At 40.3% G+C, this 18,578-nt stretch overlaps 1 protein-coding gene across 11 annotated transcripts in view; it reads right to left on the reverse strand.

Annotated features, from left to right (window-relative positions):
• CHID1 (chitinase domain containing 1) overlaps positions 1 to 18,578 on the reverse strand; it is a 127,500-nt gene that overhangs the window by 66,983 nt on the left and 41,939 nt on the right. For all 11 annotated transcript variants that reach the window (XM_055722395.1, XM_055722396.1, XM_055722387.1 and 8 more), the window contains 2 exons: positions 5,772 to 5,873; positions 3,238 to 3,393 (listed from right to left, as the gene is read on the reverse strand). In XM_055722395.1, coding sequence (XP_055578370.1) covers positions 3,238 to 3,393; positions 5,772 to 5,873 — 258 coding nt within the window. The remainder of the gene's footprint in view (positions 1 to 3,237; positions 3,394 to 5,771; positions 5,874 to 18,578) is intronic.

Here is an 18,578-nt window from a genome sequence, read left to right on the forward strand (position 1 = left end):
AATAATAATCAATTTAAGTGCATACTACATTTACATCAAACAACCTGAGAATATAGTTTGCCACTGAAGCTTACAATTGTCCAGCTCTCTTATTAAAGATGATTAGATTCCAATGAGTATGTTTCAACAAAACAGTGTGCACGGGAGCACTGGCATGCTGGAGACCTGTACGAGTGTCCTGGCTTCAGCTGGGACAGAGTTAATTTTCTTCTTAGTAGCTGGTGCAGTGCTGTGTTTTGGATGTGGTGTGAGAACAATGTCGATAGCACACTGATGGTTTTAGTTATTGCTGGGTCATGTTTATACTAGATCAAGGACTTTTTGGTTCCTTGGGCCCTGCCAGCCAGAGGGCTGGAGTGGCATGGAAACTGGGAGGGGACACAGCCAGGACAGCTGACCTGAACTAGCCAAAGAGGTATTCCACACCATATGACATCATGCTGAGTATATAAACTGGGGGAGAAGAAGGTGGAAGGCGGGGGGGGGGCATTTTGGCATTATGGCGTTTGCCTTCCCGAGTAACCGTTACGCGTGATGGAGCCCTGCTGCCCTGGGGATGGCCGGACACCTGCCTGTCCATGGGAGGTATGGAATGAATTCCTTGCTTTGCTTGCATGCACAGCTTCTGCTTTACCTATTAAATTGTTCTTATCTCAACCTTTGAGTTTTATACTGCTTTCTGATTCTCCCCCCCATCCCTCTGGGTGAGGGGGTATGAGCAAGTGGCTGCGTGGTGCTTGGTTGCTGGCCAGGGTTAAACCACGATGACAAGTAATAAATTTCAGATGCAAAAACCTGAAGAGAAATCTACAACAAAAAAGCTGATACCCACCATACTGCACCTAACTGAATAGATTTTGAATTAATTTTAATACCAGTAACTTAGCTTAACATCGCTACCACCACACCATATGGAGGGTGCCCTAAAAGAGCCATAACTCAATCCTTCAACACTTTTCACAGGTCATGACTAACACTGGATTACAGTAACCAAGAAACTGGAAGCTCAAGTTCACTAAGGAGCCAAGGTGAGAAAAATAAATAATCAAACCATCCACTGGACACAGCTTCTGAGCAGCCTTTCTATGTTGTATGTGGCAGATAGAAAATTGAGAAGGAATAGGATCAGCCTCAGCCATGTGTCTTATTAGAGAACAAAAAAACCTGATGTATGTAGCCAGAGTATTAATAATGGAATAAGAAGGAAGCTATTTTTTTTAGACAGAGGTGGAGAAGAGCATCTCTGAACAAGCTGTGCCCATACTGGGATTCAATTGGATGTGGTAGTGACAGTTTTCAAAGATTCACAGATGCTAGAAAGCAGGACTTCCTTACAAACAGCCTGTTACTAATTAAGGGGCAGAAAGCTTATTTTACACTAATAATTTTTTTTCTGTTTTCGTTATGTCAGAAGCTTGGCCTATTTTGAAGCAGATTTACCTTGAACCTATTTTACTATTACATTACTACACGACATACACAGAAAAGACTAATGCTCAAAAATATATTTCTGGAAAACAAATCTGATGCTGGCCAACGTTTAATATGTAAGGCTGCAAACTGAAAATGAGTGTGTTTTACCTACAAACTCAAAGTCTCTTAAAGATTTTGTCCAGAAATTTGCTTCTGGTAGATATCTGAAAAAACCCACAATATCATGGTCTGCCAACAAAAAATACGTTAACAGGACCATTCTCTGTATAAAACATAATTGTCTTGTACTGTGTGCCAGTGCCCTACATACAGGTAAACATAGCCTCTTTCAGTAGAAGATTAATCACACAAGACAATTAGCTAGGATATGTTTGCCGTAATTAAAAAGCAACATGAATTAATACTATAATACAGTCCAGAAGAACCTATGAAAAGTAAAAGTAGGTGTCATCCTAGTGTACAGTATGTTTTCAAGTGGAAACTTTATTCCAAAAGTTGCAGCTCAGGAAAAAAAGCAAGATCCTTTTATTCTGCTAGGTAACACTATACTCCTACCTGCAAAAGAAACGTAGTATTACAGTAAAGCTACATTAATTGTGCTGAGCTTGTATAATTAGGCTTGTAAATCAACTTTGATTATTGAGTATTTTTCCTTCCCAGCCACTACCAACTAACTTTACAGAAGCCATTCTGATATACTTACTATATACCCTTCACTGTAGACAATGGTTTTATTTTTCCCACCCTGTAGCCATTTGGTTTCTCAGTCAGATTCAGACACAATTCAGCGCTGGGAGAAAACTGTGTCTATGGTATTATACCCCTGCAAACAGCCAAGGTGAAGCAGGAAGACAGCAGAGGCAAGCACGATGATGACAAAGTGTTTGTCTAACTGAAGGCACAGACACAAAAAATTCAGGCCCTTACTTTATCCAATCCATCTCAGATAGTATTTCAACGCCTAACAAGCAATCTGTTACCATATTGAAATATCCTGGTGTAATGAACTTTAGGAACCTGTGAAAGTGAGAACAGTCGCCTCTTGTGCCTTAAGTTTGTTTCCATTTGGCTCGGTTCCATTTTTTAACTCTATAACAAACTTCTGAACAAACCTGATACGCCTGCCAAATTCACATTGTTTTTCTTGCTTTTTCTTCTGCCTTGACGTACTGTACCCTGACTGCAGTTCTACAAAGCTCACTGTTACTGTAGGTGGCTATTATCCAAAACTGAAACAACCATTTTCCTCTGAGAATCAATATAAAATTTCAGGCTGGCTTCGGAATACTTCCCGTTATCTTGTTATAGATTTTTGTCTCCAGGTGAGCTTATTGCAGCTTTTTGTACTCAAAAGAAACCTGGTGGCATATTGCTGTTTGAAACCAGTATCAAATTTCAAAGTAACAGGTAACAACTTCAGGAGCTGAGAGAAACAATCTTTAGGTCAACTGCACAAACCCCTAAAACGATACAGAGTGTAACAGAAAACTGCAGAACATTTTAACACAAAGACGGAAAACTGCATGTAAAAACATGGATAGAGGAAAGAGGGAAAATGACACAAATCATTTTTCCATAGGAGTTCTGACAGGATAACTGTGCCATCTATCTGCACCTCTGTATAGCGACGAGAAGATAATTTCTTACTCTAACTAGTGAGCTACTATTTCACGTGAAGATTTATCACGTTTGCTATTTCTGTGTTACTAACACATCCATATTTCTAAACCAGAATACTTGTAAAGTTCTGAGTTTTGTGAGAATATATCATACATAAGTACTTACTATCCAGAGAAGTCTTACCTGCTACCAAGTATTGGCTCCCCAGTGGCTCCCAAAGCAGAATAGTCCATGCCATAGAAATTCAGCCCTAGCAGTATTTTATTCCTCCATTTTGAATCAGGATCCAGTACTTGAACACAGGCTCGTACCCAGGGAAGAGGGGAATTTGGACCAGGTCTGTCAAGTCAGCAAAAATCAAACAGGTTGTCAGAAAATGTACACATTCCCAGCCCTGTCTTTTTGACTAGTGTAATTGTGAAGAGCAAACTACAGCACACAAAAATCAGTGAAGGTTAACCTACAGCGCTATGAAGGTTAAATGCACATTCTTCAGTGTCTTGAAGTACTGATGCACAAAACGTGCTTGCCCCACTCTTGACTTCGTGTTTCACCTCTAAGGTGAAGGGACACAAAACTTCTCACAGTGGGCAATAAAAGGTTTCCACCTAGAACATTTTCTCAGTCACCGGGCCTGACAGTTAATTCAAAACTCATAGGACTTCAGTCATTTTTCAATACCATCCTTGATGTTTTTACTATAAACTGGCACAACGTATTGGGACAAAATCCACCATTTACTTTCAGAAAGAACTCTAAAATCAGTGACTGGTAAGCAAGACAGGTTTCAATGATTGCTTACCACTTATTTATGGATAAAACCCTAAATAGGCAATTACCTAACAAAAAGCTACATCAAGAAAAAGAGTAGAGCATTAATACATGGAGTTACTGAATTGTCATACATATAGCATCAGGATATATTTCATCAGCTCATTTCATTCCTATCTCAAGGAGCAGGCTTTATGACAAACACTAACATGATAAAAGGAAAAGCACACTCTAGTCTTACAAATGTCAGTATCTTCTACTCCCTACTAATTATCTGTCTCAAAGCCGTTGGGATATCTGTGCCATTAAAACTGAGTGTGCTAATACAGTACAGGAATGTTGCTGGAAATGGTATTCATATTTAAAGGCAAAAATTTTGTGAGGAAAATCTATGTATTTCTTATATTTCATATACTCAGACCAATCAAAGCAAATGCAAGAGAAAGAGATTTGAATTCTTCTCATAAAATCCTTCCTCAGACTAAAAGCATTACATCTCAGAAACTATATTTCAGATACAATAGGTGTGCACTGAAGAATGCTTCTCCTCCTCCTCTCAAGTAAAAAAGATTAGCAGCTCCACAACAGGTCTAAGCAACTTAAAGCACGACTGAAAGCACTGTGTAATGTGACTGTACCATAAAAGAACCTGTGATTTTAACATGGCATAAAGCATGGTGCTGCTTTGATACACAGGGAAGATGTGGTCTATGGCACAGTATTTCAAAATGCATTCAGGGTTCCAGATGGGTTTGTATAGCCTGCACAAAAGCCCTTAGCGCCTCATCTTCATAGACATCAGATCTACCTAGAGGAAAGCTAAACTGGATACCTCTACACTGCATATTCCAGCAAGAGAGTAACAAAATACTGTAATTACTGTTGTAACTTCAGTATGCCTTACTGCGCATGTTCACTAGCCTACTTCACCTACTCCCCTAGGTTGCTAGGCTTGAAGATGCAGACAGACCTGGGGAGAGATAGGAAGGAGATATATAAAATCTTTTCAGAAAAGACAAAAGTTCCTTTCTGTTAAACCTGTCTAGACATTATCAAAATGCCAATATACTACAGGTGACAAAAGTTCTAGTGATGTAACAAACACAAAAAAAGATAGCTTTTCTAAATCTGCCAGTTTACCACAAATATTAACTCTGGACAGCCACCTTGAAGCAATACACAGAATCTCCCAGGAATTCCAAAAGTATATCCTTACCTGTAATCCGGAGATTAAACGAACCATGCTTTTGGAGAACAGTAACATAGTCTCCGTAGAGTTCAAGGACATCTCAACTACATTGCTGTTCTACTTTCACACAGTTAAAACTATTAAGTTCCTGAAAATGAATATTCATGTCCAAGAGTGGGGGTTTGTGTTATTTTTCAGTCAGATCAGCTCCCTGATCTGGTTTGATGAACTGCTGCACAAGCAGCTACACTGGTACAAGGGAGAGACTAGTGGAAAAATGGAAAAACATATCTGCGCGTGTCCACATTAGCAGTGCTGCCAAAAGGCAGTCTGCTGCCTCAGGGTGAAGCAAATGAATTGTCAATTGTAACTTTAAAGCTAATTTTTTCAAGAATGGCACGTTCTGGATTATTCATGTACCTAACCTGCAGATCTGTGCTAAATAACTAAAAAGAACCTGGCCTGGAAAAGAGTAAGCGTCAAGGAACTAGTAAAAGAATAATTTTTTAGTTTGAGTATGAAGCCTGTCACAATACCTGGCTGCCAAATATACACTGCTGTTAAACAATGTCCTGAGTTACTGGCTTGTTCAAATATCACCTACCCTAATTACAAATCCAAAACTTTAGTATCTGATACAGTTAAAACAAACTACCCACTTTACTAAAAAAATGAACTTATACTGTAGATTTAACAGTGACTTAGCTGGGAATCTATTCCTTCAGCAATCTTTTTCTGATGTTAGATGGAGTCTTACCGTTGTGGTGTTGAATAGTCGTATGTCATGAGACTGAAGCTGTCTACTGCTGATGCCAACTGATCAAATTCTTTCTTTGTGAACATTCCCGGCCGGTTAGTCCTTTTAAAACAAAGCAAAACAAAAACAACAGAAAGAGATAAATTACTACAATAACCTGGCTTATTCTCTTCTTTGGGTTTCATATCATTTGATCAGGTAAGAAAAATCTTTCATTCTGAGGTGGCAAAAACCAGATATTTCAGTGCCATTCTTATAATAAATGCCTAAGAACAAAAAAATATTCAATGCTACTTTTGTTGCCAGTGGGAAGAATGAGACTTCCATAGCATACTTACTAAATAAGCACTTCCAGCATGGCTACACAATAGTGATTATGAGGGCTGTGGACTAATCAAATTGCCTTAGGTAGCAATCAACTGAACTCTAAAAGCTTTTACAAAACCTTTAATTGCTTAGCCTGTCAAACTGTTTTTGATGCTTATAAAGCTAAGTTATCTAAGCCATACTTAAATAAATGGATGGGTGCAGCTGTTGATACAAAAACATAATCAAAAGGTAATTTTTTTTATTAATCTCAAAAACAATGGTAATTTTGTCTTGTACTGTACTTAAGCAATTTTCTCTCACTAGTGAAAAACACTTCAGTTTCTTTCCACTCCCTTTCAAAAAAGTCCTAAAGAGCAGAAGGCCAATAAACTGCCTGCTTTTAGCAAAAGACTACACAAACCTCTTTTCTGTAGAAAAACCCCCCACATTCTTTACTTGCCTTTTTTTTTTTTTTTTTTTTTGGGGGGGGGGGTGGGGGTGGGGGGGTGGGCGGGCCAGGGGGAGAAATCCATTCTACAACCTTTAGGCAAAAGTCTGGTTATGCCTTCTGCACTTCTGCATATCTTTGCATGAAATATGGAACACAACTCTTACTTCCCCATTTTTTGCTTATTCTTGATTTACAAAATCTAGCACTGGGTTAATACCTACCTTAGCATCATGGGCGAGGGGATGTATTTTTGACAGTTTTGGACTCATAGAGACTATTGACTTCCTTCAACCATTCATCTCAGAAACAATTAATGCACATGAGATGCCTGAAAACATTGAATCTGTTTCAAAGAGAATTTGTAACTTCAAACTAGCAGCCCACATAGCACAGCAGGGAACATAAGGCAGCCACAATCACATTGCAAAATGGGACTGAACTAAAAAGGAGGAGCTGCTGCCAGGGGAACCATGTCCTCAGCCAGAGGGCTCTGAAGCATGTTAAGATGAGACAGACAGATAGAGAAGCAGCATATTGTCCTAAATAGCCTAAGAGAACAGAGTACATAGGGGAACATTATAAAAGAAAACAAAAAGAAGAAGAAGAAGAAAAAAGGTGGTTTAACAGTCACAAAGTCTGTGGTGCACCTCTGCCATTCAAGATGCAGACTTAGATGACATACAAGATTCCTCTAGAGAGCAGAGGAGAGAGACTGAAGAATTCAGACCTTCCCAGTAATATCAGAAGATGTTGCTTTATCTAGAAATTAGTAGACAACCCCTGTCTGGACAAGGTACACACTAAGATGGCTTTAAACTAAAGTTGCCGGGGAGAACCTCAATCCATTCCACTCCTCCCAGTTTGGTGCCAATGCCAGCAAGGCATGCCGATAGCCCAGAGAGGAATCCCAGGGCAGCAGGAGAGCACCTGAAGAGCAGCACAAGGGAAATCCAGCTGCTCCAGCCAGTAAATCAGGTTCAATGGGGGCCCAACTGAAATGCCTCTATGCAAATGCACGTAGCTTGGGAGATAAACAAGAAGAGTTAGAGACACGCACACACACCTACAGGGCTACAATCTGATTAGCATCACAGAGACATGGTGGGATGACTCTTGTGACAGGAGTGCTGGAATGGAAAGATACAAGCTCTTTAGGAAGGACAGGCAGGGGAAAAGAGGAGAGGATATGGCCCTCTATGTCAGCAACCAGCTGGAGTGCATGGAGCTCCACCTGGGGATGGATGAGGAGCAGACCAAGAACTTATGAGTCAGGATTAAAGGGTGGGCAGGGGCAGGGACAGGTGACATGATAGTGGGGGTCTGCTACAGGCCATCTGACCAGGATGACCAAGTAGATGAAGCCCTCTACAGACGGAGAGGACCCACCTCACAGTCACAAGCCCTGGTCCTCATGGGGGACTTCAGCCACCCTGATACCTGTTGGAGAAGACAACAGAGCAGGGCACAGGCAGTCCAGAAGGTTCTTGAAATGCATTGACAATAACTTCCTTCTTCAAGTGATAGAGAGGCCAACAAGGAGAGGTGCCATGCTGAATCTTGTTCTCACCAACAAGGAGAGGCTGGTAGGGAATGTGAATTTCAAGGGCAGCCTTAGCTACAGTGACCAGAAAATGGCGGAATTCAAGATCCTTAGGGGAGCAAAGAGGGCATGCATCAAGGTTGCTACCCTGGACTTCAGAAGAGCTGACTTTGACCTCTTCAGGTATCTGCTTGGTAGAGTACTATGGGATAGAGCCTTGGAGGGAAGAGGCACCCAAGAAAGCTGGTTAATATTCCAGGATCACCTCCTCCAAGCTCAGGAGCGATGCATCCCAACAAAGAGGAAGTTGGGCAAAAAAGCCAGGAGGCCTGCATGGATGAACAAGTTGCTCTTGGACAAAATAAAACACAAAAAGGAAGCCTATGGGGGTGGAAGAAAGAACAAGTAGCCTGGGAAGAATACAGAGAAACTGTCTCAAGAAGCCAGGGATCAGGTTAGGAAAGCTAAGCCCTGACAGAATAAAATCTGGCCAGGGATGTCAAGGGCAACAAGAAAAGCTTCTACAGGTACATCAGTGATAAAAGGAAGACTAGGCAATAAGCGGGCCCTCGCCAGATGGGAACAGGACACTTGGGTACCTGGGACATGGAGAAGGCTGAGGTACTCTAAATTTTTCACCTTGGTCTTCACCAGCAAGAGCTCCAGCCATATCACCCAAGTCACTGAAGGCAAAGACAGGGACTGAGAAAATGAAGAACACTCGCTATAGGAGATCAGATTTGAGACCATCTAAGGAACCTTAAGGTGCACAAGTCCATGGGACCTGCTAAGATGCACCTGTGCATCCTGAGGGACCTGGCAGATGAAGTGGCTAAGCCACTATCCATCACATTTGAGAAGTCGTGGCAGTCTGGTGAAGTTCCCACAGACTTGAAAAGTGGAAACGTAACCCCCATTTTTAAAAAGAGAAATAAGGAAGACCTGGGAAACTAAAGGCCAGTCAGTCTCACCTCAGTGCCTGGCAAGATCGTGGAGCAGATCCTCCTGGATACTATAAGCACTTGGAAAATAAGGAGTAATTGGTGACAGCCAACATGGCTTCACTAAGAGCAAATCATGCTTGACAAATTTGGTAGCCTTTCACAACAGGGTTACAGGGTTGATGGATCAAGGAAAGAGTGACTGATGCCATCTACCTAGACCTGTGCAGAGCTTTTGACACTGTCCCACGTAACATCCTTGTCTCTAAACTGGACAGACATAGATTTGATGGATGGACACTCAGCGGATAAGGAATTGGCTGGATGGTCACACTCAGAGAGTTGTAGTCAACGGCTCAATGTCCAAGTAGAGACTGGTGACATGTGGCATTCCTCAGGGGTCCACACTAGGACCAGTGCTGTTCAACATCTTTGTTGGCGAGATGGACAGTGGGATCAAGTGCACCCTCAGCAAGTCTGCCAATGACACCAAGCTGTGTGGTGCGGTTGTCACACTGGATGGAAGAGATGCCATCCAGAGGGACCTTAACATACTTGAGCGGTGGGCCCAAACGAACCTCAGGAAGTCCAACAAGGCCAAGTGCAAGGTTCTGCACCTGGGATGGGGCAACCACCAAAATCAGTACAGGCTGGGCAGAGAATGGATTGAAAGCAGTCCTGAGGAGAAGGACTTTGGGGTGCTTGTAGACACAAAGCTCAACATGGCCTGACAATGTGTACTTGCAGCCCAGAAAGCCCATTGAATCCTGGGCTGAGTAAAAAGAAGTGTAGCCAGTACATCGAAGGAGGTGATTCTCCCACTCTGCCTCATGAGACCCCACCTGCAGTACTGCATTCAGCTCTGGAGCCCCCAGCATAAGAAGGACATGGACCTGCTGTAGCGAGTTGAGAGGAGGCCACAAAGAAGATCCAGCAAGCACCTCTCCTTTGAGGACAGGCTGAGAGAGTTGGGTTGTTCAGCCTAGAGAAGAGAAGGCTCTGGAGAGACCTTATTGTGGCCTTCCACTACCTAAAAAGCACCTACTATAAAGCCAGAGAGGGACTTCTTAGTAGAGCATGTAGAGGTAAGACAAGGGGGAACGGCTTTAAACTGAAAAGAGGGTAGATTTAGATTAGATATTAGGAAGAAATTCTTTACTGTAAGGGTGGCGAGACACTGTGGAGCAGGTTGCCCAGAGAAGCTGTGGATGTGCCATCCCTGGAAGTGTTCAGGACCAGCCTGGATGTGTCTTGGAGCAACCTGGTCTAGCGGAAGGTGCCCCTGCCCATAGCAGGGAGGTTGGAACTAGATAATCTTTAAGTTTCTTTCCAGCCCAAACCATTCTATGATGATTCCATGATTAAAACCCCTCACGTTCCATCCTAAATGTAAAAACCAAAAAGGTGCTTTAGTGACAGATGCAAGTAATAAACTGAAAAAATCACTTATTTTGACCCTTATCACTTTTGGATCAGTGTGCAAATTCTCCATCCAACAATATGTGCTGAGTGGATCACCAGAGCATAACAGCATTCATTTATCAGTTTGCAAGGACACTTTCTGTTCCAGCACATTAGGAAAGAGCTCAACAGAATACAGGTTACAGAGTGGGGCACATTAAATCATTTAACATGCCTGTCATGCAATAAGGGAGCAAAGTATGAATGATATTTGCAAGTCAGGTCAATGAACCTGACCAGACATACAGATTACAGCTACATAATCCAGCATATAAAGCATAGTGATATCCTGAAAGTCTCAAGTTTTCAGAACCAGTAATCTACTTATAATAAGGAGAAATCCCATCCCTCTTCTTCCAGGATTTTAACAAATTAAAACAATCTTCACTTCTGGAATGTATTGGTGGACCTCAGTTTTTGGATAGTTATCTGCTTGTCATTTACCGCAATTGCAAACTACAGCTGTTTTACAAGAAAAAAGAAAATGAAAGACATCTTTGAAATAATGTCATGGCAACTCAGATGTCTGTAGGCAAAATAATTCCCCAACGCAAACTCCAGCATTTTCAGTAAATTGATTGTGATTACTCATGCAGGGAAAGCATAAAAAAGTAATTATAATGTGTATTAGATATTAGGGCAAGTTGGATCGCTTTATAGATTAAGCTGGGTAGTACTTTAATGAAATCTGTACATTTAATATATATATTTTTATATATTTTATATGTTTACATATATATTATATAACATCTATAATTTTATCTATATAATATATATTATAACGTGTGCCATTATATTATAATTTGTTATATATTATATAAAACCAAATATGTTATAGTATATGCATATCATACAATATTTAATGATATATATAATTATAAAATCTGTTATGTATAACAGTAAATATATATATATATATAGAATATATATATTTTATATATAAATGTCATTCAGTTTCCTTAACATCCTGCTCAAATGTACTCGCATTCCTACATGACTCTGATATCAGCATTCAATACAGTTAACTCTGAAACTTAGTAAATACTAGCAAAACCCTCAACTGTTCAGGTTTGGAAATGGCCATCTAACCTCAAATATAACCCTATACGTCCATTTTCATATATACTGTCACGTAATATGAAAAAAACCCAAAACCATCAACACAACAAAAACAAAAACCCAAAAAAACCCAAAAAACAAAACAAAAATAAACCCCACACTTTGGTTAAAATGGGTATCGTTGTCATTTTCTTCAAAGCAAGCTTATAACTGAACTACTTCCACTACAATGGAATGCCATCTGAGGAGCAAGGTCATTAATTTCCAACTTGGAACAAACCCAGCAGCAATGAAAATGCTTTGTCCATTCATGGGTAGCGTTAAAACACCACAACTCTTCACAGAAAGCAAGCACCACGCACCAGCTCTAGCAGCACCGCCAGTCAATTCTACTCTAGACAAGCACTTCAGGAAACTGTCCACTGGAGCAAAAACCAAAGGCTATTCGATCCATGCCTTGAGAATTGCTGAGTCAAGAAAATTGGCACTCAAAGATTAAAACTACGTATTTTTCAACAGCTATTATGCAACTCATTTGAGGTTTTCAAATCATTCTGGTATTTAATCATAAATGTAACTGAAGGGCAGGTATGTTCTACTGATTACATCATTGAGAAAACCAGCACAGAGAAAGTCAAGAGGCTTTGCACAGAACATGCAAAGTCCAGAAGAACAGAAGTTTCCTTGTCATTCTTCTAAGCCTTGAACACCGTTTCCAAAATACTCAGTGAAGTGGCAGAAACTTCATAATCACTTATCAGCACCATACAACATAAATACTAAAGACAGCTCGTTATTAAATTGTCAGATAACTAAACCCTTGGTGATTTTATCTGTTCACTATCAACATCATAAATGTGAAAGAGCACAAGTCAGGTGTCTGAATGTGAATAATCCGAAAAGCAAATGATTTAATATATCTGAAAAATCTCTTTGCATAGAATTAACCCTGAACTCTGAACCGCTTCATTTACTTTACCTTTGAGTTCACCATAGGACACAGTTCAAAAATCACATCTCATTTTGTGTCCAACAAATGTACTCATTAAAAGAGTGAAATTGAACATTTCAATACAAAAGAAAGCTGTTTAAAGAAACCTGCTCCTACTGGCCTAAAAATACACTGAAATTATGCAACGTGCACAATAAATACCGAACAATTTGGATTCAAGGAATAAATTTAAGCAGAACAGGATAGTCTTTTTAAGTCAGCTTATACTAAACGCTTTTTATTGCTGTTCTAAGAGCCAGACACTTCATATAATATTTGCATTTGTATGTTTCTAACCTTAATATACCTTAAGCAAATGTCATTCAGTTTCCTTAACATCCTGCTCAAATGTACTCGCATTCCTACATGATTCTGGTATCAGCGTTCAATATAGTTAACTCTGAAACTTATTAAATACTAGCAAAACCCTCAACTGTTCAGGTTTGGAAATGGCCATCTAACCTCAGCAAAATTTGCATCTATATGGACTGTAAAAGTTCCTCCATGAAGAGAAATTCACCACAGATCAATTTATGGCACTAACTGCAGTAAAACATACCTCTGATTCTATATATACCACAAATCATCCATTTCAGCTGTGGTCTGGATAAAACGCCCATCATGATGTGTATCCCAGGTGCTTGTGCTAATTGACAGCAGGCTCACGATGAGCCAGCAGTGAGCCCTGGTAGCCAGGGGGGCAAACCAAACCCCGTGGTGCGTCAAACACGGTAGAACCAGCCGGTCCGAAGAGGTGGGCATCCTGCTGCATCCAGCGTCGGTGCGGCCTCACCCCGAGGACAGCGTGCAGTTCTGGGCCCCGCAGGTTAAGGTCCCTGAATGCACCCAGAGGAGGGCAACAAAGCCAGTGACAGGGCTGGAAGGAATGTCCTCTGAGAAGCGGCTAAGGACGTGGTGTTTGCCTCGTCTGGAGAAAAGGAGGCTGAGGAGCCACCTCATTGCTCCCTCCAGCTTCCTGAGGAGGGGCGGTGGAGAGGGGGGCACTGAGCTCTTCTCCCTGGGATCCAGTGACAGAAATGGTTCAAAGCTGTGGCACGGGAGGTTTGGACTGGACATGAGGAAGCATTTCTTTACCAACAGGGTGGTCAAACCCCAGAACAGGCTTCCCAGAGAGGTGGTGGATGCCCCATGCCCGTCAGTGTTTAAGAGGCATTTCAATAACACCCTTAACAATAACTTTTGGTCAGCCCTGAAGCGATCAAACAGCTGGACTAGATGATTGTTGTAGGTTCCTTCCAACTGAAAATGTTCTATCTTTCTTGTCCCTTTGTAGGGAACCACTGAGTTACTGAGAGAAAAAGCACTCTATACAGTTTGCACATAATGTTTAAGACACAGAAATATTTCTAGTAAGTGTCACAGCCCTTTTCTTGTACAGGGAACAGCTGTCCCTGAGACACATCAACACTTTTGCTTTAGACCAGCCCATTTTCTTGAGACGTGATGTAGCTTCCACCACACGCTTTGAAGAGATGCATTTTCTTGGATAAAATCTTGACTTTCCTACTGAAGCCTTGTTTACATGACCCAGTCCTAATTTCTTCCCATTCTTAGCTATGACACTTTTGACTTGACTAAGGCGCTCCTTTACTTTGTCGAGAGACTTACTCTTTCCATTTGTAGACTCCTGACCCAAATTTCTGCTAGACAACACAGTGAAAGAGGAATAGCTATTCCCCTGAGAGCACAGGTCTCATTTGCACACATTCCTGACAATTTGTCAGTGTTTCCCAAAGTCACACTGCTGTATGCATATAAAGCAACCATTATAGGGACAACTGACTTAGGCAAAGTCACCTGTTGGTATTTCTGTATACACAGCTTAGAATTTCACAGTCCCTTCCTACCATTCTGTCCTCTCACATCTAAAATAACTGCAGGGGAGTTTGCTTCATAGCCTAGAATGCCTACTACCTGAATCTTCCAAACAGCATATGGTCATATGTATCAAAATTCCCATTAGTGTTTTACTGATAAGTATTTCTATGAGGTTTTGACTTTGTAGTCTTTCGTAAAGAAAGACTGGGAAAAATACTTCAACCATGCAAGCCACTTTCATTTACTTTCAAATGAATCTACATTCTCAATTACTTGTTGTCTCACTATGATTACTCTCAAAATGAAGTAAGAAAAACTGTATTTCTGTTTGGTTACCACCTTCTCCCTCCCTTACAAAAGACAAGTTTTCTGTATACTCATGTCTTTGAGTAGTCCTTCACAATGGAAAATCTGATTGATTTTCTGTTCCCTGTATGTATCTATTTCAGAAATCATCTTCTTGGTAATGACTTAATTTTCTTGTTGTGTATAATCCTGGTTTTTTTCTGTAAAGCAACTGTTTGCAGATCTTTGCTTCTCCCATCTTTCTTCACCATGAGATATTATTGGTTTTCATAGCTCCTTGCAGTTATGAGCATTAAAGTACAATGCTACTGCATTTTATGAACACAGAACATTGAATTCAGTTAACGCACAATCACTGAATAAAAATTCATTGTCTCTTCCTGCAGCCAGTCTGGTTTTTAGCAAACAGGAGGAAGAGCTAAAATCTCTACCCTGTACATCACACAATTATAGGAATTGATAATGAAGTGGTCAAAGGTATAAACAAGTTAAATCTGAAACAATTTTCTTTTCAGGAAAAATCCTCTTGGCAGTTTTGCAACTACCCCACCTCTTTTTAGGTTCTCCAAAAGTCTGTAAGGATGACAGATCACTGAAGTAAATCTCCACTCTCAAGTGTTTAGAAAACAGTTACACATCGATCCTGGTTTCTGTGGATGTTTTGCGACCAGATTCTCTGGTGTCTTATAGGTGTTCTATTTACAATGCCCTTTCACTGCTGGGTCTTGGGAAAAAAGATGCGTCATCTTTGTCTATCCAGCTCTCTATTTTCATGAAGTGGCAGGGACCTGACCATTAAAATTCCATGTCTGTGTCAATTTTGTTTGAAACTGGTCAAATGCTAAAAAAGCTTTTCCAGAGAGATGAAGAACAGAAGAGATAAAGCTTACAGACACCTTGTTACCTCAGAAATTGTGCTAAAAATAGAATTAAGGTCTGTCTGCAATAGTATGGGATGAAACAGGCAAGTTAACAACAGGACCTTGACACGATACCACTGTTCAAAGCCATAAACAATAATTATAGATCTAATCCTTGCTGTCAAAAAAAAAGACGACGACCATACTGAATTAGTCAAAAAAAGAGATTCTCAGGCAGATGAAAATAGATTTACTACACAGAGGGGACTGAATTCCATGCAGTTGATAGAAGCACAGCATGATCTCCACCTCTGACCTCTCTCCCTCAGCGAGCACATCCTTGCAGACAATGTATCAAGGTTTTTACAGAGATGCATGTTACTCATTAAGCATTTCAGAAAACACGCACGCTTAGTATTCAAATACATTCACAAGCGTTTGTAATACAGGATTATTCTTTTTTCCTCTATTTCCTTTCTAAGGACAAAAAGTTGCAAGCACTGAAGAACTGCATACAATTTCTCTTAAAATAGAAATAAAAATCAAACTGAAAGGTAACTCCATAAAACCAGCATATCACCACTGCTCACATACACTCTACCAGTCATGGCTTTTCATCTTGGTTCTATTCTTAGAACACTCTCCCAGTTCCACACGCTAAAAGTGTTGGGACAGATGAATGCAGAGACAGAAGCAGGAGATTCCTTCCCCTTCCAACTAACCCACACATTCTTAACATCTCCAAATCACGTTTTGGTCACGTAATATGAAAGACTACACCTTATTGTTAATAAATCAGAGAAATATCATCCCAGCAGATAAAAATTAAGAAAGAATGAGCAAGTGAAAAAAAGGGGCATTTTAATGGAAACATGACAATTTAGCAGATCGTTTATAACGAGTTGGAATAGCCTGAATATCCCAAGGTAATTACTTTAGCAAGCCTGTGCTAGACATTAGGGAGAACCTTCTAATGGTGCAGGTAGTCTGGGAGCACTCTAACAATATTCACTGGTACATTTTAAGAGCTTGTTAGGTAAACTTCTATCAAAAGTCATGTAGTTTATTTTGCCTTAGGATGACGCACCTTCCATACTATTTCTACTATGCAGAACAGTAGCTTAAATTCAGAAATAAAAAACTGCAAGCCTGCCTGTGCACTGTCTTTGGCTGCTGCACTAATTTCATTGGAAGAATGGTAAAATTCAGATGCATTCAAATAGCATAAGGGTTATCTGTCAGTTGTCCACAGAAAAGATCAAAATTTAAAATAAATCATTCTCTACCAAGTGCATCCTAAAAACATAAATCTGATTGATTTTATTTAGCATTACCACATTCAAGTTTTCTTAATGGCAAAGATCTCTTTACCAAATTCTGAGATTAGATTAGGATAGGCATTTAAGAAACAACAACAAAACCTAGCTAGTTTGACAAACAAGAAAATTGTAACAGAGTGCTACAGGCTTACAATGCAGAAGAGCTGGGAGTGGTTACTCCACACAATACGAGTGCTTCGCATCACTAGGGGACTGTAAATGATAACAGACTGACAAGTAAAAACTTGCTGTATTTTCATCAGGAAACAAAATGGTATTTATGTATCAAATGAATTTTTTGCAGAACATTGAGGGCTGGCACTCTTCCTTAATATACATATCCCATCCCAGCTGTTGCCTTTGCAGTACTTGCTCTCCAAACAGGGAGAAACATGGGATCTGTTCTTGTCATGGAGTAGCCTACACAGTTTTCATGAAGCCAAACTAATTACCTGTGGCCCATCTGGTTTAAACCAGTAACAGAAGTCAAGAAGGAGAAACATGCCAAGAATTATATATCCTGAAAAGAAAGCATGAAAACCCAGCAGACACCTAGGGACAAATGAGCCTGAGAAGTGCTGTCCTCAGAGCTGACGCATGCTGGCAGACCAGTCTGCACCACTTACACTGTATTTTTCAAGTTACTTATGAATTTTTTGTATGAAATTCTTAAGCCAACAAAAGAAACTCACCTGTTTGCCAAAACCAGACAATGTGAATAGCAAAGAAGAAAGTTTCTTTTGATACCTGTCATTGTATTTACTGCTTCCATTTTTGGGGAGGTTAACGGCTCTTCTTTAGCGCTGTTTCTGTTATGTTGCTTCAGCCTCTTCAGAAGAGTCATTTAAGCAAGACTATGCATAAATGAACATCCACTGTGTCACCATTTGGTTCTCTTAATTTCCTAACTACTCTAGTGCCTTTCATGCCAGGGCTTAATGCCCAGGCAAGCCACGCTCCAATAGCAGAACATCACGCAAAACAAGCTTGTACCCTGGAGCATATGAGCCTAATCTAAAAACCCTAACACATCAAATGTAGGCTTAATTCCTCCTTGCAAAGATTAAAATGCTCATCATTTTGGGTTTTTTTCTTTTCTTTTTTTTTTTTTTTTGGAAAGTTTTCCAGCTTCACACTGAAACTTACGCAGTAATTGCTCTGCAGCAGCTGGCTCAGAATTGGTAGAGCCACAAACGCCAGACATGATGAGGAATACATTTCACTCTTCCTTCTCTTTGACCGTTGTTAGTTGACCTACAGATTATTTTAACAATTCTCCCTAGCGGGAATTCAAAAACTGATGTGTACACCTGCTTCAGCAGGTGTCAGTGTAGTCAGACCGTGGCTGCATTAATTCTATGTAGCAAGGCATAGTCTTTAAAAAGCCATTTCTAAGAATAGTTTTGTTCCTCTCAAGTCCTTTCTGAATATATATAAAATGTGTTGAGCCTTGCATGGCCACAGCCAGAGCCATGCTGTACTGAGCCCAATAAATAGCAGCAAAAACAGGTAGGTCATTGGTAAGGGAAATATATGTAGTTTAGAGCCCTTAACAAGCATCCAGGTTTACTATAGCTAACAGGATTGTGTCTAACAAGAGATGTGACTGACAGATGTATATTTCAAGCCTTTATACAGGGAAGAAACAAAACTCACGAGCCCAACAGTATGACTCTGAGTACAATTCAATAGTATTACTGTAATTTGAAGAGGTTATTAAGCTTTCTCAAT

This window comes from Falco cherrug, chromosome 10 (assembly GCF_023634085.1).
Source record: "Falco cherrug isolate bFalChe1 chromosome 10, bFalChe1.pri, whole genome shotgun sequence".
Classification (NCBI taxonomy): Eukaryota; Metazoa; Chordata; class Aves; order Falconiformes; family Falconidae; genus Falco; species Falco cherrug.